Source organism: Corvus cornix, chromosome 8 (assembly GCF_000738735.6).
Source record: "Corvus cornix cornix isolate S_Up_H32 chromosome 8, ASM73873v5, whole genome shotgun sequence".
Lineage (NCBI taxonomy): Eukaryota > Metazoa > Chordata > Aves > Passeriformes > Corvidae > Corvus > Corvus cornix.
The window spans coordinates 19,011,380-19,038,674 of NC_046338.1; the positions used below are offsets into that span (position 1 = coordinate 19,011,380).

The window sequence follows — 27,295 nt, forward strand, 5'->3', positions numbered from 1 at the left end:
ACCCACATGACAAAAGAAAACCATCCATACCTGCTCAAACAAAAGCTTAAGCATAGCTATCAAGCCAACACCCATTCCATAATGACCACCTGTATGAGCTGTCTTGAATTTAAAGATCGAGTTTCTTCATAAAGCATGAAAATTTTTCCAATTAGTTCATTTAGGAACCTTCCTATTTTGGAAAATCTTCACATGTCTCAACCTCTCACTGACAGTTTACAGAAATCAAGCAAAACAGAAGTGCTGTTATTTGAACAAGGGCGCCACGTAGTGTTACAAACTGTGACAGAATGCACAAAGCAGGCAATCGTCTCTTCAGCCTTCCCCAGGTGAAGGCAAAAACTTGGCCATTATTACACTGACCTGGACGTCTCCCCATCTTTGATTTCTGACAAAACAGAAAAAAATGTAGCACTCAGTGTGAGAAGGAGAAATTAAGTACACCTTCCCCTGGTTCTTTCTGAAGCCTGAAACATCAACTAGTGAAAAATTGCTTCAAGAGAAACAAAATAGCAGTGAATTCCATTACATTGGAGTTGTGTGCACCAATTAATTTTTGTTCAAAACACAGGCAAAGAACATGATTTCTAGCTAAGCCAAGAGCAGATGACCAGTATTTGGAGGCTGCACCTAACAACTTAATTGAACCAGTAAAGTACTTGTGAGACTGATCACAAATTTATACCCGTCACCTATTTTCCTGCCAATACCAAACACTTCACAGATTTTTTTCAAAGGGGTATACCAAAAACTTTGGAAGACACTAGAATGCAATGCCACATTACTTCCTCTTATTAATCACGCAGGAAAAGGGCAGGGGTGGTGGTGTGAACAGAAATGATGTAAAATTAGCAAGTCTTTCAATCAATTAAGTTACAATACTGCACATAAGGGCTCCCGTAAGAAACTAGACAATATTGCAAGCACTGGGAAGAAAGAAGTTATCCAGAACAACTAACAATTTTGCCAATTTTAAAGTTGCATTATATGTGGAACGAGGAATTTTTTTTCTTCTTGAGGAAAAGAAACTCCATTAAAATGTGAAACTATTTTAACATTCAATTTCAACAATAGTTTCTACAGGAAGGATTTAGATAGCTTTAATTTATAAAACAACATCTACAAAAAACCAGACAATCCATTTTGCTCCTAGGCAAGACTTTTCTAGTTTCCATTTGACAGTATTTTCACATTACTAAAAGGGACAAGAACTTTTATTGAGATATTTACATTCATCTTTTAAAACCCATGTTCATTATCACATGTAAATGAAAAAACCCTCAGTACAGCTATTGTATTACAGAAAGAATCCAGCATTAACCTTAATTTAAAAAGCCATCAATCATGCCTAGGTTGAGTGATTTTTCTTCTATAAACTCACAGCAGACCAAAGAGTCCCACAAAACTTTAGCAGTAGATGAACCTGAGATTCCCAGGCTTTTGAGATCAGAGTTCTCAAAAACCCCCCACACCCACACAATTGGCTCCATGCTTCTTGCCCTTCAACCTGGGTCATGACTCACTTCTTTGTAGTCCCCCTTTCCCAATCTGCACATGACTTTTTTAAGGGGGATGATTCAACTTAGACTCACTCGCAGTCAGCTGCTGCTGACAAAGGGATTAATCCCAGCTCCATAACCACCCTTATGGCTAAATCAGATATCTGAGCAGCCAAAAAGATCACTGACTACAGACAAATGTGTCTGAATATTCCTGAATATTACCTGTCCATGCAACAGGCACTGTGGACTTGGGAAGGTGCAGGAAGACACAGAACGAGACAGCTTTAGTAACTGCAGAGAACCACCACCTGACCCACACCTACAAGTATTTTAGAGCTAGCCATACTTGTAGAGATGCTGCTGTAAAAGTCTGTACCAAGTCAGGCCTCACTACTTACTATTCTATCCAAAACTCCCAACACCTTAATTCCCAGCTAGCTTAGTAGTCCAAGCCTAAAAATAGATGTTGAATTGTTACAACTAAAAATCGATACTTTTCAGTAAGAAAAATGAAGATGTGTGGGAGCAAGCTGTTCAGAGCCACAAAACACAACTGCAAAGCACCGTGACTGCACAGCATATTAAGGTTTCATTTCCAAAATGCCACTTCAAGAGTATCCTTCCATACCTAGGCAAACCATGAACCAAAAAAGTTAAGCAATACAGTGCCTTTCCAGTCTCTGTACCTAGTTCATATATTTGGAGAAATCTTTTGTTGACTAAAAGATTACCCTCCATTATTCTTTCAGAATAGAATTGTTAGCAGAATTCTTATAGTTCTGTCTTCTAGATATGCCAGCTCAAAGGGCTCTCACTTAACACTAACAGAAGCTGCTTTTTATGAAGTTAACCTAGCTCCCAATTTACATTTTGCTCAATAGCACAAATACAACTGCAACATTCCAGAGCAAGTATTTTCACTTCCATTAAAGCATCAATTGGCATAAATCCATCTCATTCCAACAGTCAAGTAATTCAGAAGCCACAAGCAACCAAAGACAGTAAAACAGAAATCCATAAAAAGAGAAAGGTTCTTCCAGATTTGAGTTTGCGTAAGTTACAATAGGTTTTAATGCATTTATATTGAAAACACATTTTCTCTTCACGGTTTAGAAGCACCAAGAGGGATGAGACAGAGCAGTATTTTGAGTGAGGCAAATGGTGGTTTTACAAAAGGACTGAAGTTCCTAAACTCCTATGCTTGTTGTGTAAGTACACTGCTCTTAGAGCAGACAGTGGTTTTTGCATTTTACTTTTATCTATTTAGCTCATGCATCAACCTGCATTTGTGACAATTTTTCACTAAGTTTTGTGGTTTGTCTGGTTGGGGGTTTCTTTATGCACAAAACTATCAAGAGCAGGAAGTAGGCCTATCACATATCATTAGAACACAGTAAAGTGGACAGATTGATCTGGATCAGTCATATCTTACCAGTTCCCCCAATAATATTCACAAAAGGTTTAGGGAACTGTCTACCAAAATAACATTTTCAGCACACCTTCTCAGTCTTCTTTTAACCCATAAGCTTCAATCAAATTAACTAGTGTGCTTAAAAAAAACAGAGATTTCATTCCTTACTCAGGCAAAGGTTCCCATTAAAAGTCCCATCAGAAGACAGCTTTTGCAGGATTCCTCTCTAGATTTGAATTCCAGATCTCCCTAACACTGAGTGTGACATGCATGTGCTGTTATTCTTCAATTATATCTTCAGGGACACGTTGAGAAAAAAGTTGTAATAAAAAGTATTCCTTGCAGATTTTTCAACTGCACAGTATTTCATCACAAAATTCTCAAATACTTATTTCATACTTGGTTGATTGCTATCAGGAAGGCAACAAGGAATACTATATTTCCACAGACATAGATGGTTAACACAATCTGTTTAAACAGACAACCCTGCAAGAAAAGGGAAAGAAAAGTCATTAGTCAGTCTTTTTATTGATTTAAACAAAGAATCATCTGATTTCACAGCAGTTAGATACCAAATTGTGACTCACCTCTGCTTCTGCAGATGTGAGTGACTGCAGTATCTGTACTCTGTCATCCTCTATCACTTCAACTGTTCATGGGAAGAAAAACAGAAGTCAAGTCTGCCCTTAAGAGGAAGAGGGGTTTCATTTTTATACTGCAGAAGTCTTGATCCTGTGACTAAGTCTCATGCAGCATCAAATCTGAAAAGGACTTGGAAGCTTCATTTGACATTTCATGACCTGTTACTATCACGCTCACAGCACAAATGAAAAATTATTCTGGAGCTGACCTACAAAAAGTAAATTCTGGACATTGAAGTCAGAAAAAAAAATTGTCTCTTTTGGTAGATTGAATAATCAAAACATTGAGTTTTGAGCTAACACCTTTTCCTTTTACATTTTAACATAACTGGATTTAATTAAGTATTATTTTCATCAGCTAACATAAGAACACTCATTGTCCAAAAACTTCAGGGTAATTCCCCTATTTCTCAGAAGTAATTACTGCAGTTAAATTTAAATTCACATCCTTTATAATCACTCCTTCACATGCCATCTTACACAGACTCTTAATTAACCACTCTTCAATTCTGCAGATGCCTCATCTCAGCCTTAGACACAGGTCATTCACATGTGCACAGTCATCTCCTCCCTGTGACACCAGCCACTGGAGCTAACAATTTCCAATGAAGTTACTACCCATCTCTTCACTAGACATACTGCAGTCAGGATTTCACATTTCTTCCCTTGGTCAGTCAAAATGGCAAGCATTCAAGCTTGCCCCTGCAATAACAGCAATTTGACAACAATTAAATGCAGATTAAATCTGCATGAGTTAACCTGGACTTAACATACCCAACTGGGATCAAAATTATGGCCAAAAATAAGAGATTCTCAGAAAATACTTACACATTTCAGTCTGCACATTTCAGTCCCCCATGAACTACGGTTTGAGAAATGAGAAGCTACTATTTTAAATGGCACAAACCCCACTTTTCTAGAACACTTTTGTCTTGAAAACTGGTTTACTTCCATATTAATTTGTCTATAGGACACTACTACTCAAGAGTTACCCCCTTTCAGCTTCCAAGTTAGAGGCCAAACAACACCTCCTGAAATTCAGTCCACACTGGTATTATGCTCAGCAAGCAAGGCAACAATAGGAATTTTGGTGGGTTTGTACCTTTACGAACGAGACAGTAGCTGTGTATTTCCAGAAGAACATCAGTACCAACATGCCAAGCCACAAAGCCAATCATTGTATAGGTGTCCCATGGATCTGGCAGGTCAAGTGCTGGCAGATCCATTCCCAAGAACATGGTTACCACTAGTCAGTAAAAACAAGATAAAAAAACCAGTAAGAATGTTGTGCCAGTATACTTTAAAAATGCTCTCAAAGCTTTTGTAAATAGATTTCCCATGTATTACCTAAAACTGCTTGAGGAATGAGGTTAAAGGAGTTCATACAGCAGAAAGTTGTTGAGGGTTTTTTGCGGGGGGGATAGGGGGTTGTTTGCGTGGCGTTGTTTGCGTGGGGTTGTTTTGTAGTGTGAGGGCCGAGACAGGAAGAAAAGGAAAAGGCCAAGATGGTTTTTTCAACCTGCTTATTGCCCTATCACATTCCAGCCACATAAACACTAGCATTTGTGACTACCAACAAGACCAGTCACCACAGTATTAGTGCTTAAGGTTCCTTTGGAAGCTTGCCTCTATTAATAGAATTAAACCCAGCTTCTGGGTCTGTAAGTGAAATTCCTGTCTCCTATTAAATAACACTGAACTATGCTACTGTAAGAACACTATTCTCATATCTTCCAGGACAAAAAAAAAATTCTGAAGATAAGAAAAGGTCCTCATTACAGAGTTATTTCAGATTTATCAGTAATTCCTTTGGTTTTAAAGTTACTTTTTCTCTAAGTTGCATCCAATCGCCCCTTAAAACTCACACAAAACATGGCCAACAAGGAAAAGGACCTTCAGACATGCCTGGACTGGATGTCCATAGATGTTTTAGATGAACAACAGCCCCGACAAAGGACAAAGCTCCTTTAAATCAGTTAAATTAGAGTTACAATTATTACTTCTACTCACCAGCTAATATTCTAGCTGTTGTACCAGTACTCCAGTGAAACCAGTTAAACAATTGCCTCCTACAAAACAATAAAACACATTTTATTGATCACATAGTTGGGGGAAGGGGGCAGATGTCAAAGAATATTTTTGCTTACTTTCAAGTTGCAAAAACTTTCCATTGCAAAAAGAATTTTTAAAGTAACAGTCACATGTAATTCCTGTGGCTGTAACTTGATCAGTCAGTTGTACCTTGGCGCGTGACGAGATGGTCTGAAACCTGCCATAAGTGGTTGAAAGATTGCCAAGGCCATCACAGCACAGCCAAGATAAGGATGAAAACCTGCTTGCTAAACAGAGGACATTTTTCTTAAATACAAATATATAAACAGGGAGAAAAGATATCAAAAAGTTGCAAATTTTATTTATCATTATATTAGTAAGTTACAGTGGAGCAGCACCAGCAGAGGCAACAGGACACAATAAGCTGCCCTGCAGCCAGATGGAGATTGTTTGCCTTGGTAGCAGACACACTGGTATGTCTGCTCAAGGTTTGTCCCACCTTTTTGCTGTATTGAGAAATTCTACCAGCTGAAGAGCAGACTAATATTACTACAGAAGCCATAGTCCAAGCTCTCCAGCGTCAATCCTGTGTCTTCAGGATAGGCCTACTTTAAAACTCATCCCAGCACTGGTCTTCTCTCTCACCTGAAAACATTTTATTTGATTTCCCTAGTTCACACCTGTAACTGTATTCTCCCACCTTGAATTCAGATACTCTCTAGACTTTCCAACTTTTTATGTCACCTTGCATTAGAGTACAGGTGACAGCAACAGGTATACAATCTCTGTCTAGTTACTGCTCCAAACTAAGCTTATCACTGGATGCAGTCATGTCTGATTTCACAAAAACACTTATTCCAGCAGGTTTACCATGCTAATGTCAGCCATCACAGCCTTACTGTCCCCTTCATATTCTCTAAAGAAACAGCAAGACCAAAATAGTACATAAAGAAACTGTGAGTAAGGAATTTATTTGGGGAAAAGAGGAAGGAAGGAAAACACTGAAGTTTTTCAGCTGTAGTTTAAAAGACACAACATTCCTCTTCTGTGTTGGTAGGATTTGAAATCAGCCTTGTTAAGAACAGCTTTCACAGAAATTTGCTTAGAAATAGTTGTAACATGTTAGTTGTCCATGGACCTCCTCACTCATTTAGTCCCACCTTTACCTTTGAGTTAACAAAGAAGACAAAAAGTACACACTTACTTGGCTCCAACCTCCTCGGTATACAAAAGGCAACACAAAAGAAATGCTTGTAAGCATGACTGTGGTCAGCATAAGCATACGATGCACCTAGAAAAGGTAAGTTTGCTTTTAGAAACTCTACAGCTTTCTTAATACATCATTAAAAGACATTAAATAGACCTCCAGTTAAAAGATATACTTAGTGCCCACTTTAGACTTTACTTTTACTAGTAAAGTAGATGAACTTCTGATTTTTAATTGTTCCAACTTTATAAGATTACATGGTAAGATGTAAATCATATCATGCTTAGTCTATTTCTTCAATCTAGTAGGTTTATAGTTCTGCTTGCAATAATGCTAAAAAATACAGCTGGAGATATGTGGAGATTTTGCCCACCTGAAACCACAATTCCTTTCCAAATAGGAATGAATGAGACCAGACAGGTTTGAAGAATCGTGCAACAATAACACCAATACTAACTGTGGTAATCCAAGCAACAAACATCAGTGCTCCTGAAAATAGAAAAAAAAAAAACACACAAGAAGTGCAACAAGGTAAATAATAGGTAACTTAAGTGCACATGAATACAACTTCGAAAACTATGTAACAGTTTAGTCCATATGCACATGGTCAGAATTTACCTATGATTAAAAACCTATCACCTGGTTCAGGCTACAGCTTTATAACCTTTATCTTCCTAGAGGACAGAAACACCCACACAAAAGATAAACATACTTTGCCCACACAGCACAACAGAGCAGCTCTGCCTACTGCACATTTCATACATGCTAATACACTTTGTACATACTGGTGAGAGAAGCCATTCTATCACCAACTCCAACATCAGAGGATGAAAAATGACATTGCTACAATCTGTGTGACAAAGAAGGAGTGACAGTTCTGTCATGGACCTGCATTAAAGTCCAGTAGTGTGGGAGAAAAAAAAAACCGTTAACTTCAGTGTCTCCAGACTGCCAGTTGAGTGATTTCTCATTTCAAATAGAACTAAACCAAAAATGCAACTAGAACACCTTGAAATACAAAGAGATAGAGGTAAACAAGTCATAATTATAAATTTAAGGGAAAAGGCAAGTACAGGTTCATTTTCCTGGGCAAAATGAATCTTACAACACTGTTCTCAAAATGAAAAATTAGTGGCTTCCCTCTGCCACCAGAGTATCAGATCTTGCTAGCCAACAGAATACACAACGTGAATGCCAGACAGTCAAGAGGGAATACCTATTCTGCAATAACTCTGCAGTCTCAGCAAGTCTAGAACTGGGACACAAAACTAGAAACTGCAGCTTACCATGAGCCTTGATAAGTCGCGGGGACCGGGAACCTCCAATATCCTGAGGAAGACCTGTGACGTTGTACAGTCCATCGGTGACCAGGGGCTGACGACGATGTTTGTGTATTAGTCCGCCTGAGCAGAGACACAAATTGGTTTATTTCCTGCTTATGAAAGCCACTGCACTTTTAAAAGTGTGCCCATTCATGAATGCAAGCCCTGTTGTGACAGCTGAGCATAATCATACAAGCTAACACACACTGTGGAAAGAACCTAACATCATCTAAGCTATCCTGCACACTTGATGCACAAAACCCAGCTCATTCAGCTATGGGAAATACCATTCTCCACTACATGCACAAGACATGAAGAATAAGTCCCTTTAATGTTAGTCTCCATTTAAAACGAGATGTGGCCAGTTCTCAAGAAGGTATCAGTTCCTCTCATCAAGTGAGCACACATGTATGAGTAAATCTGCAGTAACTTCCACAAGCAAACCCATGATCCAGAGAAGCAGTAAAGGTGACTGAATTAAAGGCCTCAAACTTGGAAACCTTAGTTCAGACACCAATTCTCAGCTAAGCCACGTCTTACAGAAGGGTTACTAACTCATTTAGAGCTGTTATAAGAAAAGCAACCATACATAAGTCAAGCTTACCTTCACTAGCTTCCCCATCTGCCAGAAAGATGTAGTAACTGGTATCCAGATTAAATCTCCCTTTATAAGCAGGGAGACGAATACGCCTTCTGAAAGAACATTGAAGAACACCATCTGCAAGCCTCCATGACACGTCTTCAAGGGCATTCTGTAAAACAGGAGATATTTAACACCCAGTGTTTTCAGATTGCCAGAGTAATTGGCTTAAAAGTAACCCTGCAAAAGACAAGAGTGTCACTGATGTACAAAGAATGAATGTGAATAATGCAGGGAAGGGGGATCCCTTCTAAACTGGCATACAAGAGGCATGTCAGTAAGTCAACATAGCAATGTACAGGTTGAACTTATTATCACTAATTTTTACAGCTCAAAAGATTAAACAATCTTTAGCCCAGGATATATCAGTTGCAACTGCAGTTCTAACAAAGGGACAGACTAATAATGGGCACAAAGTTTCTAAATAGAATAAGCTCCCACCATGTGACTATCTTTACATATTAAATTTAGACTTCCAAAGTTAACATTTACTAGGAAGTAAGAGCCCAACCAATCTCACCTTCGAGAATTATGGATCCACCTTAGTATTTACACCTGCTGTGCAAAATAAAAGCACAAAGCAGCAGCATACCTTGCTTCAAAGCTACATCTGTGAAAGCATCTGAGTTGTTTTCAAACATACCTCTAAATCCAAGAGAGGGTAACTTCGCTCCTTCAGATGGGCAGTGCTTACGTGAATGCGGTGATCCTCATTAACACACAGATATGCATCATCACCACCCTGCAGAGTTGAAAAGAAAAACATCTGTAGCTCAATAAAAAAACACCACTGGCAGTCTCCAAATGGTCTTTGATTTAATATAGGCAGCAAGACCTGAGCGGTTTCTGTAGTTAGCAGTTATCAAGCTGTTATTTCCCATCTTTCAAACACATCAGCATTATTACTGAGAAACCACATTAAGTCAAAGAGATGACACACAGAAACACATTATGATTCACACTCCCCTCCAGAGTAACAACCACATTATCAGAAGTTTCTTTAATTATTTAGAATTTTAATAAATTAACTAGACAAGACAGAGAAAGATGTTGAAGCTATTTAAAAATCCACTTCAGTTACACGATTTTTTCCTCCACAGCTGTAAAAAAAGTGTTGTTAAGAACCAAGCGTTCCTGCATTAGGGATATGAATATAAATAGCATTTCCTTTGTGCAACTATGAATTTGTCAACAGCATCATCCCTTCACTTTAACGTAAGTTAGAAAGAAGTATCTTTAAACATTTTTTAAGACTGTTTGTATAGGAGTAACATTCCAGGATCAAATGCAAATGGTTTTCAGAATAACAACTCAGCCTCTGAGAGGTAAGATTTTTTTGGATGGATAAATAAAGATTGATCTAACCAGGAATTTCAGTCAGACAGGCTGAATTCTACCATAAGAGAGATCCATAGGGAAATTCTACTGCAATTATTCACTCCTGAGCTAAAAGTGAATATCCACCTATAAGAAACAACTTGTGTTTTAGCACTATGGGAGAGTCACGCTTTGTGTGACATCTGACAGTATTTCCATTTTCCATATGCATTTCCATTCAAACTTTACTAACATCACAAGAGCAACTACAGAAAACAAAATAGAACACTCACCATCCACTGGTCATGGGATAATGCAAATGCTAAATATCCTTCACTTGGACCACTCATTTCAATAAAAACTGAACTCTCCTCTTGTTGGAAGGAGAGAAAAAAACAGGAAGCACTTCCAGGATCACAATTTGAAGGGTTCCTAATGCAGAACTTCATACTTCCACAACCTGATGCACTAAACTAGACAAGCAAACAAACAAATTGTGAGCAATGAGAGTTTCTATTCTCTTCCTCCCTTTCCACCCATGGTAGAAAAAAAGCATACAAGGAACAACAATGTCATCTATGTCTACACACCAATCTCTTAAACCATGTCTACAATTACCCTAGGACTACTAAGTAAAATGGTGATGAATTCCAAGCTATATTTGAGTTGAATTTTCACTTTAAAGACATTACAATAGAATAACTTTGAAAAGTCAGTAAGAACTTCAGAAAAACTTCCTTCGGTTTAATATTTGGAGAGGTAATATCAGCTGTAAGATGAGGAAGAAAAGAAGGGTACTCCAGCTTTGTGTTTACTTTTTAAAGTAGAAACTTCACTGATACACATTGAGAAAATACATTGATTACAAGTCACAGTTATCCTGGATCAAATAGCAATGCTTGGTCAATCCATTCAAAACTCAGTAACAGAAGTCAGTAACACAGATGAACTCTGAGAAGAAAGCTTCTGAGCCTGCGGTTGCTAAATACGAAGTTATTAGCCAAGACCACAGTAAGTCTTTTCCCACCTCTCATGACAAGTATGCATAATATCTTCTGGTCATTAATTTCTAAATGTTCTGTTAATCTTCTGACCTGTGTGCATGAGAACATTTAACCCTGAGAAGTTCAGGCAACTCAACTAAAACAGGAGGGCAGCTGCCATGTTCTCAGTCCTAGATATCAGTTACTCATCCATCATCTCTCCTTTCCTGTTAATAGGCTGTAGCAATGTCATCTCATTAAATTCCATCCATCACAAGCATTAAAGATAGCCTGATTTAGGTTTATCATTACTTACTGGCTTTGATATGTAGGAAACTGGGTATGAAGTTGACATAGCCTCTGATGTTGCATGCAAAGGTGGTGTTGGGGACAGCACATCAGTCTGAGAAACAATGGGACCTGGAATCTTTACCCAGAAAATCCTGTATTTCTTCACAACTGTGGCTCTTAAAAAACACAACACATACAGAGTAATTACTGTATACATTTATAGTTGACCACTACTTTAAAAAGGAAAAAGAAAAAAAAGGAAAAAATTCTATAGTTCACACAAACTATTTGTAAAACCCTCATTATTATGGAGACATCTACATTTTAGGGATTGAAGTAGGAAAATACTTTAAATCTCAGTAGAAAAAGAATTCTAAAACATAATACCACATGCTGCAGTGGATAAGAAACATTCATGTATGTGGCATAGATTAGAACTTCAGAGAAGAGTTGCACTGCTTTTATCCTGTAGTTCACAAAAAGCTAGTAGTGTAACAGGAGGGTATACATATCATTTGGTTAAATATAAGCAAAGAAAAAGATTCTTAACACTGTATACTACAGGTATGAGAAGTGAGAAGTTAACTAGAAAGAGTAAAGAAACCTCAGTCTCCAAATCCCCTTATATCCTCCCTGAAAGAAAAAAAAAAAAAAATAGAAAAGAAAAACCATCACCTTCAAGCTCTCCCTAAAAACAAGTGTCTACATTAATGTAGACTCTGCAGCAAGCAATGAGTGTTTACTTTTCAGTCCATTGGACCCAAGGACTTTTCAGTGCTGGACAGTATTTGACATAGACAATGGTACAGGCTTACCTTGTCTGCATTTTAATAAATTAGAATTAATACTAGGTTTACTTACAGAAACTGTACATGTTTTGGAGCATCTCCAGGAGCAATCCAATAAACTTTTATTTCTTTCTTTTTTGATTTACTTGTGTGACTGACAGCTGAATTCTGGAAACACACACATATCAAGTGTTACACAGTGGATATGCATTTTGTTAGTAAACACCATCAGCAGAGGCTGCAACTAAATCCTGAAGAGACACTGCACAACCCCAGTGCAACTGCCTTTTCCCCAGTCAGTCATGATCAGCTCAGGTGAAGTGTAGCACTGCCACTTCCGCATACTAACAAACTCCAAGGCTAAAAGGAACAACTTTCAATCTGGAAGACTCCAGCAATGAGACAGAGGTCCCTGCAGCATTTATGCAGAAATAGTGAGGTTTTCTTAGTAAGATAATGCTCCACTTTTTGACAATAAGAGGATGAAGAGACAGTGCAATGACTCCTCCTTTTAATATTAGGAATACACCATGTTCATTGGGTACAAGTAAAAGTTATGTTACAAATGCTGCATTTTCCTGCAGCAGTCAACAGCCTTCTGTCACCAGGACAGTTTAAACAGCTCATAAGAATAGTCCAGAGCTGCAGTGAGTCACACCTCTGGACTCTGAGCTGGACCAATTTCCCAAGAGACTCAATGAACTTGAACAGGATTACATAGGTTAGCTCTGTCCTATTATAGACATAGTCTGTACAAGCCCCTCAGTGGCTATGCCCCATTTTAAGGGGCTGGGCTCTCTCTACCTTGGTCCGACCACATGTCAGCAGCTGAGAACGTCTCCGATCAGCTAACAAAAAAGAACCAACTGCAGGGCTATCCAGGTGTTCTGCATCCCGAGCTTGTATGAAAAAGCCTTCAAAATCTGGTCCAGACAGATGAACTGAAGCAAGAAGAAAAATAAAAGGAAGTTTAACTCTATTCCAGAAGACGGGAATATTTCAACAATGACTACCAGATGCTCATTTTACAAGTACTGAATGATGCTTAATGGATTACCTATACAAGATTCAATTGCTTAGATAAATCCAGTTTAGAAAACTGAGCAAAGACATACTATAATACAAAGAAATACTTTCAGATATAACTGATACAATACCTTCTATGCTGTCCCCTGGTTTAAATTCAGTCCCATTCACTGTAATGGTGTGCTCAGGTGACAGCTGAGGAGAGCTACCATGACAGGGTACCATGCTAGTGCAGGCTTCTCTTACTTTTCCATTTGGATAGCCACCCACAGATGCAGAGAGGCAAACATACATCCAAACAGCAACAGCAAAACCAGGCAGCTCCATCTGTATAAAATGAGATTTAAAGGCAATTAGATACAATAAATACTTACATTACAGGTCACCATTCATCTTTAGAAATCAGTTGAATGCCTAAAAACAAAACCATGTTTAAAAAAAGTATTCACGAGAAGACACCATTCCCCAGCTGCTGAATAACTTCTGCTTCTGATAACTGCCAGACATTGCAAGAATGTTCAGAAACCATATTTCAGGCCATCTACAGGTTGTTGATGGATCTCTCTATACACTGGGCGGATTATTTCCCCTCCATGCATTTTGACAGCATTTTTAAAATGTCTTTTGCCTATCCCTCTCATGTTCTCTCTCCAAAAAAAAAAATAAATTCAAGTTCCTTAAACATCTGCACAGGACAGATGAATCTTAAAACATGCTTCACAGATATATAAAGATTGACAGCATTGAGGAACTACACAGCTACTATCTAGCCCACTTATTAATCATAGCTTCAAATTTTGCAGCATTATAGACTGCCTTTTGTTTCCACAACCTGTGTCTATTTCTTCACATATGACAAATAATTCCCCAGTAACAAGTTCTTCTTTCTGCAGGGAAACTGAAGTTGCCAAACGTCAGAAAAAAATTTTGTACATGCAAGAGTGAGAATTTGGTATGAAGATTTAGACAAAGAAATATGTATGTTTGTTGAAGCCAAGACTTCTCCTTTGAACTCTTCCTTTTGGATATTGGACCTCTAGACCATTAGTCAAACAATGGGTTGCTTATCACACTCTTGTCAAGGGAACAGTATGCATGAAAGACATGGGGTAGTAGGATGACAGAGCCTCAAACAGTTGTATGAGCCCCTAATCTCAGCTGTCATCATACAGTGTTTTGCCCTGCCACAATACTGTTTTCATAAAAGCTGTGGCAATTGTTTTGCTACTCAGTAGCATGCAGAGCTTACAGCTCTATTGTGGTTTACAGAACACCTTAGCCAACAAAAGAAAGTGCTTCCATGTCCAAAAGGCCAGGAGAACAGAGATAAACTTCCTTTCAATCCTTAGGCACAAGAAGAAAATTATCAGCTCTGGTGGAACATAGACCAAGCAAGTAGGTCTGCCTTCTGGAAGGGCCATGCCCATTTTGCAGCAACTGATAAGAAGTATCAGGTTATGAAGTTCCCTGACAGCACGGATGGACATGAAGATAAGAAAAACACAGAGCAATTTCAGACTGAACTCTTGATACTTAAAAAGCAGTCAAATGAGACAAGGCACATCATTTGCCTTACACAATAGGAGCCATCAACTTGAATTCTTCCAAAGTTCTATACATTCAGTGCTAAAAATCCACTATTTCCAAGGCAATGCTACATTTGTACTTCAATGTAAGGGCTCCTCAGAAACTTTACAACAATAAATAGAAGAAAATCAGAGGCAAGAGTGCTTTGAACAGTTAGGTTTCAAGAACTAGAAAATAAAAAACCAAACGCTCAACTCCTCCCAAATATTCAAGATAACATTATGATCATATCTTTAACTGCTAGTTGAAGTATTTCCTTCTAGTTTCAATACTTCTCCAAACTTTTAAAAGTTTACATCAAAATGATTTTATTCATAAGCTAAAGAAGCCCATAGAAAGCTAAAAGTTAAGGCTCAGTACAATTATATGTACCAGAGAAATTCTCAAAACAAGAAGAGATAAGGCTGCATATCACCGAGACAAGGAAAAGACTAGGGTAGTATTCTGCTTTAAGTAGAAGAGGATGTGGTAGGGATGTAAAATGAAACAAGAAATATTCTTTGTCAGATTCAACTGACTCAAAAGCTGGCAGAAGAAAAAGATTAAGCAGAGATTAATAAAATTTAAAAAAAAAGAAATCTGAAAAATATTTGGATAAACAGAGTGTAGTAAGTTACTTCTTCTGGTGTTGAAAATAATCCCTACAGTCCCTGCAGGTATCAACAGCTAAGAAAGCCCTGATAGCCTAATAGCTCATGAGCACAATGCTCACACTCCAACTCAGGACCTCTTCACAGAAATTATCTTCTTTCAGCTGTTTAACTTCATTAGCTGCATAGTGTGAACTCTAAAACTAACTTCAGAGAGGAAGAAGAGATGAGATAACAGGCAAGGCAAACATACTGTCAGTTCAAAGGTACAAAAACTACCATAGACAGAAATTTTCTCCTGAGCACCATCAGATGACGGCAAGCAGAAGAGGAAAGAGCCACCTGAAGGGGAATAAGCTATATTAATATAAGGGGTTTATGACACTTTCCTTTAGAAATATACAGGGAAAGCAGTCTTGCTGTTGAAGAGTCACCCTCCCTCTGAATTCATAAAAAGAGCTTGGGTTGACCTCTTCTGCTTCATTAAAGGAGGTCACATCACATCGGCTGGATTGAGAAAGGACAGAAAAAAAGTAGTGTTCACATTCATAGTAATCCATTACATTTAAAATACAGACACACACACACCTCCCATGCACACCAAACATACAGCCTCAGCATCTTGTTCTTTCTAGAAAAGAAAATTTCAAGGGCTTATGTGTTTCAAAATTATTTTTATAACCATTTGAGTGTAGGTACTTACCTTACAGGCCATCCTCCTGTTACAGCGACAAAGTCTGAGTAAAACTGCCATTGGCTCTCTACTTGTAGTAAAACAACTTCTATTACTTTGTAATCCCTTTTATTTGGTTTGCATCTAACTGTATTAACCTTTACTGTATCCAGGAAGCTTGTCTGAAAAAAGGAACAACACACACACAAAAAATAGTAAGGTTTATAAGAGCATCTTTACTTCAGGCAGGTATTTTACACAGCTTCCCTACACTTCAGCTGAAATGCATGAAGCTATCATGAAACACTGACCCTGCAGCTTCTTTGGCATTATCAGACATTTACTTCCCCAGACCTCAAAGAGTTTCATACTAAGTAAGTACTTAATTATCTTCTGGTGCAATTAAGGGCAGGGGGAATCTACAACCAACTTTTGATACCTTTTTCCTCCACATCTTAGTTGACACAAATTTGCAGCATGATTTTAAAGCTCATTATGCATTTACTTCCTGTCAAAGAGACACTTTATTTTAAAAGAAGAAGAAATAATCTTAAAAATATGGTAACTTTTGTCTTTTTTCTATGTATCTAACCAAGAATGAACAGGATTTTGCTGTTCAGTTGTTTACTTAATTATTTTACTTGGGCAGCTGCTCTGCATTTAATCTTTAAGGCCCTAACCTTGCAAATTTTTCTCTATATGAAGAACCCAAAGTTGGAGACTGACCTAAGAAGACACAGTTTGTTATCCCAACAAGTAAATTCAACTACAACATGAGCACATTTACTGTCACCGTTATCATAGGCCATCTCCTATGCATGTCAATGAAGAAACTAATATCTTCATAACAAGCAAAAAAGATCCCAGAGAAACTTAGTTGGCATGGCTTCTACATAAAATAAGCCATAGCTTACCTTTATTCATTAAGGCACGCGGGTTTAGGAGTTTTCTCTAAAGAAATTCAGAAATCTTGCATGAGAGGCAGCAGCTACAAGGTGCTTTAAAAACGCCACCAGACCTTCCTTTGCTTCGTAACTGCAGTATATGGTCTATTAAGCAAATACAGTTCCCAAAAAGCTTGCAATATCCACACTCTGAGCATTCACTGGCGTGAAATTAACCAAAGCACTCTGGAGCTACAGCAGCTCCTCAGCCCCGCACGCCCTCGCTCCAGGGAGCCCCACTCTCCTCTCCGCCACCGCTGCAGCGAAAAAGGGCAGGGAGGGAAGGTGCGGCCGTACCAGCCAGCCCCTTTCTCTGCTCGAGCCTCCCCCGTGGCCGCGGCGCTTTTCTGGCTGCGGGGACGGCCCGCACACGGTGCCCGAGGGGCGCGGGAGGGCCCGGGGCGGGGCGGGGCGCGGAGCCGCGCCCGGGGAGCCGCGAACCGGAGCGCTGCAAACGCTCCGTGCGCCCGCCCGGGGTGCTGCCCGCAGGGAGCCCCCGGAACCGGGCCCTGGAAGGGGTTAGGGCGCGAAATTGCTTTGCAGTCTCCCAGCACTGGACGTCTGGATGGCCGTCCTGGTTTAACAACGAGAGTTTTACTGAGAGGTTGTCCTTGTCGAAGCTTGTAGAGCTCATTGTCGGTGCTATTCGTGCGCCGAAAGGTGGTCACATATACCGGCTTGCAAAATCAGGCCTTTCTTATCGAGAAAGCAAATAAGTACTGGCTGTAACTGGGGCTTTGCTGGCAGAAACTGCAATTGCTTACACAGCCTTCTCTGACTTCTGTATTGTTTAAATCCAAGTTCTCAATTGCTCACAAAGAGGCACAAAAAGACAATTACTTAAAAATCCAAGGGGAATTTTGCCCTCCACAGCATAGAATTATTGCATTTGTGTTAAAAAACACCTTGACTGGAGAGCTGTAGTAATTCAGTTGCTTACTAGCAGTTCTGAGCAGTTCTAGAGATCTTAGTACTATTAATTTGGTAATATTTTCTTAAAAGAACTATCTACTAAAATATAGCAGACTAGGAAATGCTCTGTTACTGTTCACTGTTTTCTCAGTTTCTATAAAAGCAGCATTGATCTTAGAGGTACCCTGTAATAACATATTAAAAAATACCTTTAACATGAAAAACAATAACGGATTATTTTGCCTAATCAGAAAAATGATTTGACTATTACACTTGTATTATCTTGCTCATGGGAGTCACTGGGAAGCTGAGATCTCACTCAGTGTATGAAGAAACATAATGCATAAGCAATAGCTTGAAGTTAAATATAGCTATTTCCCCCTAGCCAGGGGAAAAAAAATAATTCTGTTTACAACTACATTCATTAAGTTCCCATATATGAAAGAGTTCGATAAAATTGCAGGCCTAAGTACATACATGCTTTATTATGTGCTTGTGCGTTTCTAACTAATACAGATACATTATTAAGAAGACAAATAATAACATAAATACATTCTCAGTAAGAAAACTGGTGACCAGAGGGACCAATATTCTTGACAATATTTAGGTTCATAACTTTCACAGAGTATATTGGAAATCATATACAAATATTTTAAGATATTATTTTAGGGTCTTGGCTCGCTGACAGAATGAGGTCTATATGTCTGAAACATAATAAATACAAGTATATATGGAAGTAATTTCCTCCTTGAGACCAACAAAGAGGGAGAAAAATGCAAGTTACAATTCTGTTGGAAATGGTAATCAGAGTTTAAGAAGAAAAAATCATTTATCTGTGAAAAGCAAAGGGCTAAGGGAGGGAATACCGTTTTGCTTATCATTGTATAGCTTCTCTTATTTCAAAAGATGTTAGCTATTGCTAAAGAGCTTTAAAGCAAGAAAACCAGGAAAACACCAAGAGAACCAGCCAAAAACATCCCAACTCTGTAACTACTTACTACAAATACCCATACTACTTCTGCACGGGCAATCCTCAATCTGTCTGGAAGGGCTCTTTTCAAACATTCCAGTCTCCTTAAAAAAATAATAAAATCAATAGTTCTGCAGCCTTAATGATAATGTTTCTATGAAAGGGTACTGCATGCTAATTTGCTAAGTGTCACATCCAGTATAAAGCAAATAGAATGCATTAGGTTATATGAACTAAAAAAAGTCCACAGCTGCATCTTCCTTGTTGTGTACTGCAACTGTTGTTAGTGCATTCATAATAACTCTGTATTTATTACAAAGCAGATGTTCTAGCTTAATCAAATGAGATAGAGACATAGAGGGCTGGGGGGTGGGTTTGAATATTCCTGCAAGCCTGAAGAGAGATGAAACTGTGTAACCTACTATTGACTTGTGTCAGAGGATGAGGATGTCAAGTGCCAAATGAATGACACAACATCTAACATGAAAAGAAGCTGATGACTCTGTTTGCATAGTTTATTATAGGGACTTAAGGAAGTTAGTGAAAGCTTATTATTTTGAAAGCAACAGGAATTTTGTAGAGGAGACTTCATTCCAAGTATATAAAGGGAAATTTCTCTTGCTTAAGAACCGAGAAAACTATTTAGTAAATATATATAATTTTGGAAATTAACTACTGTACAGTCCAAGGTTTATACTGATAGCTATTCTATTTTTTAAGCCCAAAGCTATATGGAAAACAATAAGCCATTGAAGCTAGATCTGAAGAGAACTCATGTTACTATGTGATTGCTTCTAATCAACTTTCCTCTTAGGTATTAAGCTAAATATTCAGCAGAATGGTGGCTTTTTAGAAGGTCAGACCTTGCTCAAGTTTCATACATATGTGCATTGGGCTCTGTGCTACTGACAAGGTTATCACAATAAAACGTCGCTTGAGTTCCAGTCGAGTGAAGTGCAAAAAGGCTGCATCCCTACCAGATTGTTTTGATGATGGATAATTTGGATCACAGATTTTTTTGCCACTAGTGTTACCTATTTTGAAATACTGATGTGCTTGAAAAAGTGTATTTGGATTTGGCTAAATGCATGCTGGATACTAGGCTTTCTCTGAAGATAACAGTCCTGGCACCAATATTTACTCACCTGTCTCTTGCCTAAACTACACATAAGAGACTATGCATTTCAAGATTTTTCAAGCCTTCTGCATTTTTCAAAATTTTCAGCATTACTGTCTTAGTTAAAGATGCATTAGGGAATTAATAACAATATTGTTATCTCAGATATGAAGAATTCTTCCTACCAAACCAATTTGTATATGGGGGGGGCGGTCCTCCCAAAGAGAGGGGAATGTTGAGTCATTGAAAAAATCCTGACCATCTAAAAGGAAATAAATGATGATAAAGTCACAATGTAGGATGAGGTATTTTTCTCCAAAATTAATAATTTCTTTTCCCTTAAGCTCTGGCACTGTTTCATACTTACCTGTTTTACCAACTTACTGTTCATTTACAAACTAGATTGAACTATTCCCCTTGTGTTCAGAAATTTCCTTCTACTGTATGCATTTTTTTTTTGTTCTTGTTTCTCTTTACTAATCACATTAATTTTGGGTTTTTTTTTTTTTTTAATGTCACACATAAAATTCAGACTTGGAATCGTATTTATACAAAAATACTTGTTTACCTAGAGGTAAAGCGCATTTTACAGTTTTCAGTCAATGACTGTAAGAAGCCACCTGGTGGCAGTAACCAATCAGTCAAATAAGGTTTGCCAGTCGACTGGACAGAAACCTGCTTTGGCTTTTTTATCTCTACTGTGACACCACAGCTGAACTACCCGCACCATAGCTTTCTACCAAAATACGTATCCACTTTGACTTAAATAGATTTTTTTTTAAATTACTTCCTTGCTTCTCTGAAAGGAAATCATTAAGATTGGTTCCCTGATATCAGTTTGAGACAGGTCTGTATAGGTGTTATGATAAAATGACACACAACCTGTCACTTTTCTGAGAGTCTCCACTTACGCAGTGCACAACACAAATAAATTGATTAAGGACTTCAGTAAAATCATTTCACCCAGTTCGAGTGATGTGGGTCAGTGCTTTATCTGATGCACACTATCAAGTTTTATCTGATAGAAGTACTGCATTATTAACTTTATTGAGTTTTCTATATTTTCTGACCATTGCTGTGATGCTTTTTCAAATTTTTAATTTTATTTTATCAGCAAGATGTGGTAAGTTTCTATTGTTCTGCTTTACAGGGAGCAAAGAGCTTGCTGGCAAAGGCATTGACCTGTAAGTGCTTCGGTTTAAGGCACTTTAGACCTGATTACAGAATTCATAATGTGAAGCTAAGATTAACTGAATCTTGTACAATGCTCTCTCACACACTTATCAGTTTCTTTGCCAGCCAATCTCAATTCCACCTTTGCTCCCCAGCTTTTTTCCTCTGCCCTTTCACTTGGATTAGGAACTAATTTTCCTACCCTTTTTCATCTCATCTCAGAAATCCTTTCACAGACAACCCATTTCCATTTCTCCACCTTTTCTCAGCAGCTCCTAATTTAACTCCTTCATGGCTTCCAAATGCATTCTTTGTGCAGACCCAGTATGTCTGTGGGTTTTGCAGCTGCTCTGAGCTCAAGCACAAGCAGTTCTGCTGGAGGGATGACGGATGCACAGCACTGTTAGTTGTAGCAACACTCTAGTTAGTACATGCCCAGTGCCCCTGCGGGGAAACCATGTGGTGAAGTTTGAGTATGCTCCATGGGAAGGGCTGCAGGGATTTTAGCTCTTACTTTAGCAAGTCTCACCTAAATGTTTGCAGAGACTTTCAGAAGCTAATGAACTGGTCAGACCATAACACAGCTGGTAAAAGACATATCCAGCTTTGTGAGCTGTGAGAAGAATAAGGGAGAGAAGATACTTTCATACCAGTTTTCAAGTCCTGTAAGCAGCAATCCTCAATCGATGAGCAGAGGGGAATATCAAGCAAAGTGTAAAGGGACCCAGTCCAGACATACTATGGAAAGCTGCCTCCTGCAGAGTCAGGTTAGTACGTAGTCACTGTGGAAGCCAGTACCTCCAAGGAAGTTCCAAATTTTCTCAGAAGCAAAATATCAAAGCTGTGCTATTGTACGAGACACTAATTCCTCCAGCTGAAATGGAGAGCCAGTTCTTTGTGCAGGGATAGGACACTCAAAAAAACTGGACAGCAGCAGCCGTTTGTCCCAAAATACAGCAGTAATTCCTAGGTCCTGGGCGTTCACATAGGAACCACTGCCCAGTTATGGGCAAAGTACTTCTCATCAGTAATCCTAAACTTAAATTCCTGGATAACCAAAAGACCTGATGATATCAATAAGACAAACACTAAGGACTTTTATCTTCTGGTAGCAGCATTTGGAGATGGTTCAACTGTAAATGTTGAAGAAGGTGCTCTGATTGCTGTACAGCAAAAGATTTGCCAGTCTGAACTCCAGCTTCATAGCTGGAAACCCTAGTGCAAACCACTCTTGTGTCATCTTCCCTGTTCTTGCTGCTCATGTTTAATACCTTTTAAAACAAATGCTTGCTGTCGTTATACATTTGGTGAAATATTCTCCTTCTGCAACATATTTCACTGTGTTAGCCTGTTTAAATTACCCTGGCTTGAATTCTGCCTGCACTGAAAGATTACAGAGAGGGCTACAGTCTCCAATATTAGCTTCCAGATAACTTCAAGTAATTACTTCTTTGCCTAAAAATCAGATTTCTAGAACAGAAAAGCACTATCTATTGTTTACTATTTGAACTTAAAGAACTATCTAGATAAGATTTAAGGATTATTATTTTAATGGACCAGGAAAATATTCATGGTATTCTCAGCATAGTTTGATATATCAGGAAGGAACATCATAAAGGAGATGGAGTGTGCAAGAGACACTCTGAATATTTATTTTTGAGGAGGAAATATAAAACTGAAAGAGTAGATCTGTTTGATAAGACATTGTTACAGTTCCTTTAGGAATAGATCCTCTGAATCTTAAATCTCAGCATATCTCACTACTGTTAAATGGAACAATTCACAGGAAGATAAAAGTGCTGGTAGTGGTTCAGCACACTGGTATGATACGTTCTCCTTCTACAACAAAAATTGGCCCAGTAGATGTGAATTAATTTTACATTTAACTAAGTTAAATGATACAAGAATATAATTCAGATACTTAGTTTTGTTTGCCAAGTCACCACGTTTGCAGATTATTAGTATCAAATTAATGTGATGCTGTTAGCTAAAGCACAGTCAAATGTATCTTAAGCACTTACATGGAAAGCTACCTTTAACAACATTTTATATGCACCTCTTTAAAGATATTTGCATTGAATTTTACAATTTTCTATTAAAAATTAAACTCTATTGAAAATTAACTTTCTATGGATGTTAGAGCATTGATTGTTTGAGGCCACACAGTAAAAGAATGGCCAAACTGGAATTAAAAACAAACCAAAAATGTTTCTGCAATCCAAAAGTTCATGATGATACCAGGTTAATCTTTGAAAGGTCAAACCAACACTGCCTTGCAGGAAAGGCCAGTAAGGACAAATTAAATAGGTTACTGGTCCTAGCCTCTCCATCTCATATGATTTCTGACTTAAATAGACATTTTTATTCCAGCCTATCATTTATTCACTGCCTATCAGGCTATTGCTGTTTAGACATTTAGAAGGGATTTTTGAAGAAAAAAAAAGTTATAGGTGATTAGGTCAATGTTCTCACTAATGTTTTCACTCAATACTGGATTCTAATGTCCAAGAACATATACAAATTTCTGCTGAGCACACAACTGTCTAAGAATAGCACTTGTTTTCAGTCACTGCATAGCAAAGATCTAACTCAGAAAAGACCGCAGTTTAATCAAACTGCAGAGATACGGTTTTAAAGAAAAGGAGCTTTCTTTCAAGTTTGCATTTCTGGTTGAGAAGTCCCCATTAGAAAACAAAAGCTAGACAGAAGACTCAGTATCTCTTAAGCTTCCTATTGTTTGAACAGTAACACGGTGTTAATTCGTGAATTTACAGGGCATGAGTGTGGAGCATTGAGAAAAAATGTGCTCACTTTAAATTTTATAAAGTCTCATATTTCCTGTACACAGGCCAAAGGAATCTGCTTTTCATTTTAGTTAGATGTGCAGTTAAGTTCTCTCTGTGCTAGTTGGCTTTTACTGTTGTTATTGGGAACTATTTTTCTGTTATTAAAAATAAAAAATGAGTGCCACCATGTAAGTACTCTAAGTTCCCACACTTTATAGGCATAACCTTTAAAACAGGCATAAGCAATATGACATTAGTGAGATGTGACAGTGAAAAGCTCCCCAAAGTGTATTGACACCACTACTAGGATAAGTGTTCTCTAACACTGTGTTGCAAAACAGGAGGCAAGAAAGGAGGACCACTTAGGAAGGTGTATGTAAAAGGACTGAAGAATTCTGGTCTGAGTACATTTGAAAATGCTGCAAAATTATTTCCTGATAATTAACATTGATATGGTATGTACTCTTATTTTGAAATAACTATTGATCATTTCCTGCTGTGGTATATCATAATCACTCACAGAGAAGCTGCAAATTGAAGATAAAATGGCACTGTGAAAACCACCCCTTAGATGCCAGAGTAGCAAATGCACAGTTGGTGTTGGCTGTGTCCTAGACAAAAGTACAATGCTCAAAGGTAGCACTTGTGCATTCATGTTTTGCTGGTGTGGTTTCCATGTGGAGAAAAACTGCTCAATTTACATGTGCCAAATGAAGAGACCCAAAGTCTGTAAGGGATGGGCCAGCATAAGAGATTATGCCAATGGAGAAAGGATTAGAGAAGTCTGCTCTCTTTCCTGATTACACTTCATCAAGAGACCTGCAACATTCATTATCTTTGAAACAGTATTTTTTATATGGAATTGAAGCCCAATGATATGATATTGTTTCAATTATTAAGTGATTTCACAGTAGCTAGGAAACTTATTTGCTGTGTTGTAAATCAAGTCCTTCATTTACACTCTTCACATCTGGTTTAGCTACAGAAACAAATGGTCAAAATAACTGCCTCGGGATTGGTTTCCTAGTGATTTTTGTCCAAGACACTAAAAAAAATCATTTTTCATAAACCTGGGTACATTTCAAAATCTGTCTCAATGCCTAGTATACAAGAGATGTGCCAGTGCAAACCTAGTAATTAGGGTAGGGTGAGTTTCCGTATGGCATAAGGAAATCAAAAGAGCCACGTTTTAAAACTTAGTAGCAGGAGAGAAATAGCCTTCAATAATACTCTTTTGGCTCTTCTCTTGCTTTTCACAAGGTATTCAACATGCACTTCAGGAAAACTATTTATGCAAAGGACTTGGTTACATAGGCATTATTTGCTCTCCCTCTCTCAGAGCTGTTCTCTGTGTAAGCAGCTCATGAGACTTCTAAATGCCAGCCCATTTGCTGTATGTGACAGGACAACAGCAGGCCTGGAGGAAAGGACGCTTGTGCAAGGCTCTGTGGCAGATCAACTGCAGTCACTTCAAGCTACTGAAGCTTGCTGAGGACCCTAGAAAAGAAGATGGTCCAGATCTCTTTTAAAAGTTACCTCCATTGGTTTTGTTCCTATGACTTCCATAACTGTTGAAGTTTCTTGTATTTCCCATTCCTGTGTTGTATCATTCTCTTTTCGGGGACACATCCAATTCAGAGGAAACAGCCAGCATACCAAGAGAGCCAGGATTCTGCTAGGTGCAAGTCTGTCCTGTACACAAACACAGGCCAGCAAGCTGAGTGAAGAATAAGGAGGCTAAAAAAGACAAGGACAATGGGAGAATTCTACTGGGCACTCAGGAAATATCCATGTGAAATAACTCAGATTGTAAGTATCACATCTGAATCATACCTGAATGAGCCTCAATGAGGTGAATCTTAAGGGAACTGCACTCACGGGGCGGCTTCCTTTTTCCTCCTTTCTTTCTAGGGACTCTAATATTGTCAAGGACATACAAGTTGACATATTCACACCAACATGAAAACCTTCCGCAACAATACCAAAAAGCATTAACTGTAATGAGGAACAAACAGATTTCTGGAAATTTTCAGAGGGAGGAGCAGGTGAAAGAGAAAATAAAGGAAAAATAGCTACAAAATTATAAAAAAACTTCAGTTTGAAAAGGGTAGAAGTGTTTCCATGAATATCAAAAGCCTTTGGACTTTCCCTAAATGCACCATAATTAGATGAACACCCTGCAGTAAAACACGTTTATAAGGGTATGCCTGGGATGGCTGCAAGTAAATGGTTAAACCTAGATTGTTTTGCAGATTCCTTCCAATTCCACAAAATATACCACATTTGAGAAGAAGAAAGAAAAAACAAACTCAGTGACTGTAAATTGAGAAGCACTTTTTTTAACGTATTTCTAGGCAATAAAAATAGACTGACCTTCCAAAGCTGCAAGGCTGACCTTTACACTGGGGTGCAGTTAATGACTTCGGTGGTGAGAGGGCTGGAGCAACTGTCCCAGGTGTTCTGCAATACAAAGCAATGGTAAGGGCTGTCTGGTGTCAGCAGTTCGGATGACAGTATGCTGCAAAACAAGAGGAGTGTGGGGGGTTGTTCTGGTGTTTGGGATTTTTTAAAAAACCATGCTACCTCTTGGTCAAAGACAGATCCACGGAGTTTGTCCACACACTATATATAGCACTTAAACCCTGGCTGACATCATGTTTTTTCAGCAGCGCAGCCTATCAGGATGGAGCCGGCTGCCCGGCGCCGGGAGCTGGCCCTGAGGCAGCGGGGCGGCAACGCTGAGGGAACTCGGCGGAGCGGCGTTTCCGGTCACTGCAAGGAGCGGCTGGGCCCAGAGGTATCAGCCGCGATACTCCAGGCAGCCTTTAAAGCCACCTCGCCCTCAGCGGAGTGCTCGGTAAATCACACAGAGCTCTGGACCCAGGTGCCCGGGCCCCTCGGGGACACCTCTCGTGCCTGTGCGCACCAGCCAAGAGTAAAGGCGCTGGTGGGGCTGTGCCTGTAAAGGCTGAGACAGGAGACAGGTACCACCACGCCGCGCTGTCCGACAGCCCTGCGGGGCTGCAGGGTCCAGGCTCGCGGAGGGATCAGCCCGCTCACTGCCGCAACAGCGCGGGGCACGGGAGGCGCCCCTGGGGTACCCCTGAGATATCCCTGGGGTATCCCTGAGGTACCCTCTCCCTTCACGACGCGCTTCGCGGGGCCGCGAGCTGAGGGGCAGGACCGGGAGCCAAGGGGCGCGGTCGGTTCGGCGGGGCGGGGCCGAGAGCGGAAGAACGGGGCTGAGCAGCGCCGGGCAGGGCGGGGCCGGGAACGGAGGGGCGGGACCCAACGGGGCGGGGCCAAGGTCGGAGGGGCGAGGCCGGGTGGAGCCTAGAGCTGAGGGGCGGGACCTAACGGGGA

At 39.2% G+C, this 27,295-nt stretch overlaps 1 protein-coding gene across 8 annotated transcripts; it reads right to left on the reverse strand.

Moving 5' to 3' along the window:
• Positions 1–1,196: 1,196 nt before the first annotated feature.
• Positions 1,197–27,121, reverse strand: FRRS1 (ferric chelate reductase 1). Of its 8 annotated transcripts, none has more exons than XM_039556001.1 (20): positions 26,859–27,121; positions 26,306–26,450; positions 25,766–25,848; positions 25,469–25,669; positions 16,061–16,212; positions 13,312–13,507; positions 12,959–13,095; positions 12,228–12,322; positions 11,392–11,542; positions 10,386–10,565; positions 9,419–9,517; positions 8,740–8,887; positions 8,100–8,216; positions 7,187–7,302; positions 6,811–6,897; positions 5,796–5,893; positions 5,565–5,623; positions 4,657–4,800; positions 3,501–3,562; positions 1,197–3,399 (listed from the first exon to the last, which is right to left on the reverse strand). In XM_039556001.1, the coding sequence occupies exons 5-20, from the start codon at positions 16,109–16,111 to the stop codon at positions 3,307–3,309; spliced, it is 1,833 nt and encodes a 610-aa protein (XP_039411935.1). In that variant the 5' UTR covers positions 16,112–16,212; positions 25,469–25,669; positions 25,766–25,848; positions 26,306–26,450; positions 26,859–27,121; the 3' UTR covers positions 1,197–3,306. The 8 variants fall into 8 exon arrangements, with proteins under 8 accessions (XP_039411935.1, XP_039411934.1, XP_039411932.1 ...); XM_039556000.1 differs by having other exon boundaries at positions 25,469–25,624; positions 26,306–26,392; positions 26,516–27,121; XM_039555998.1 differs by having other exon boundaries at positions 26,306–26,392; positions 26,516–27,121.
• Between the last annotated feature and the right edge of the window lie 174 nt (positions 27,122–27,295).

Bases quoted from the DNA above. Each gene is read 5' to 3' on its own strand.
- FRRS1 (XM_039556001.1), bottom strand. From the start codon at position 16,111: ATGGCAGTTTTACTCAGACTTTGTCGCTGTAACAGGAGGATGGCCTGT. The intron at 11,543-12,227 runs GTAAGTAAACCT...GTGTTTTTTAAG, and splicing joins CCAAAACATGTACAGTTTCT to AGCCACAGTTGTGAAGAAAT. The intron at 3,400-3,500 runs GTGAGTCACAAT...CTTTTCTTGCAG, and splicing joins TCACATCTGCAGAAGCAGAG to GGTTGTCTGTTTAAACAGAT.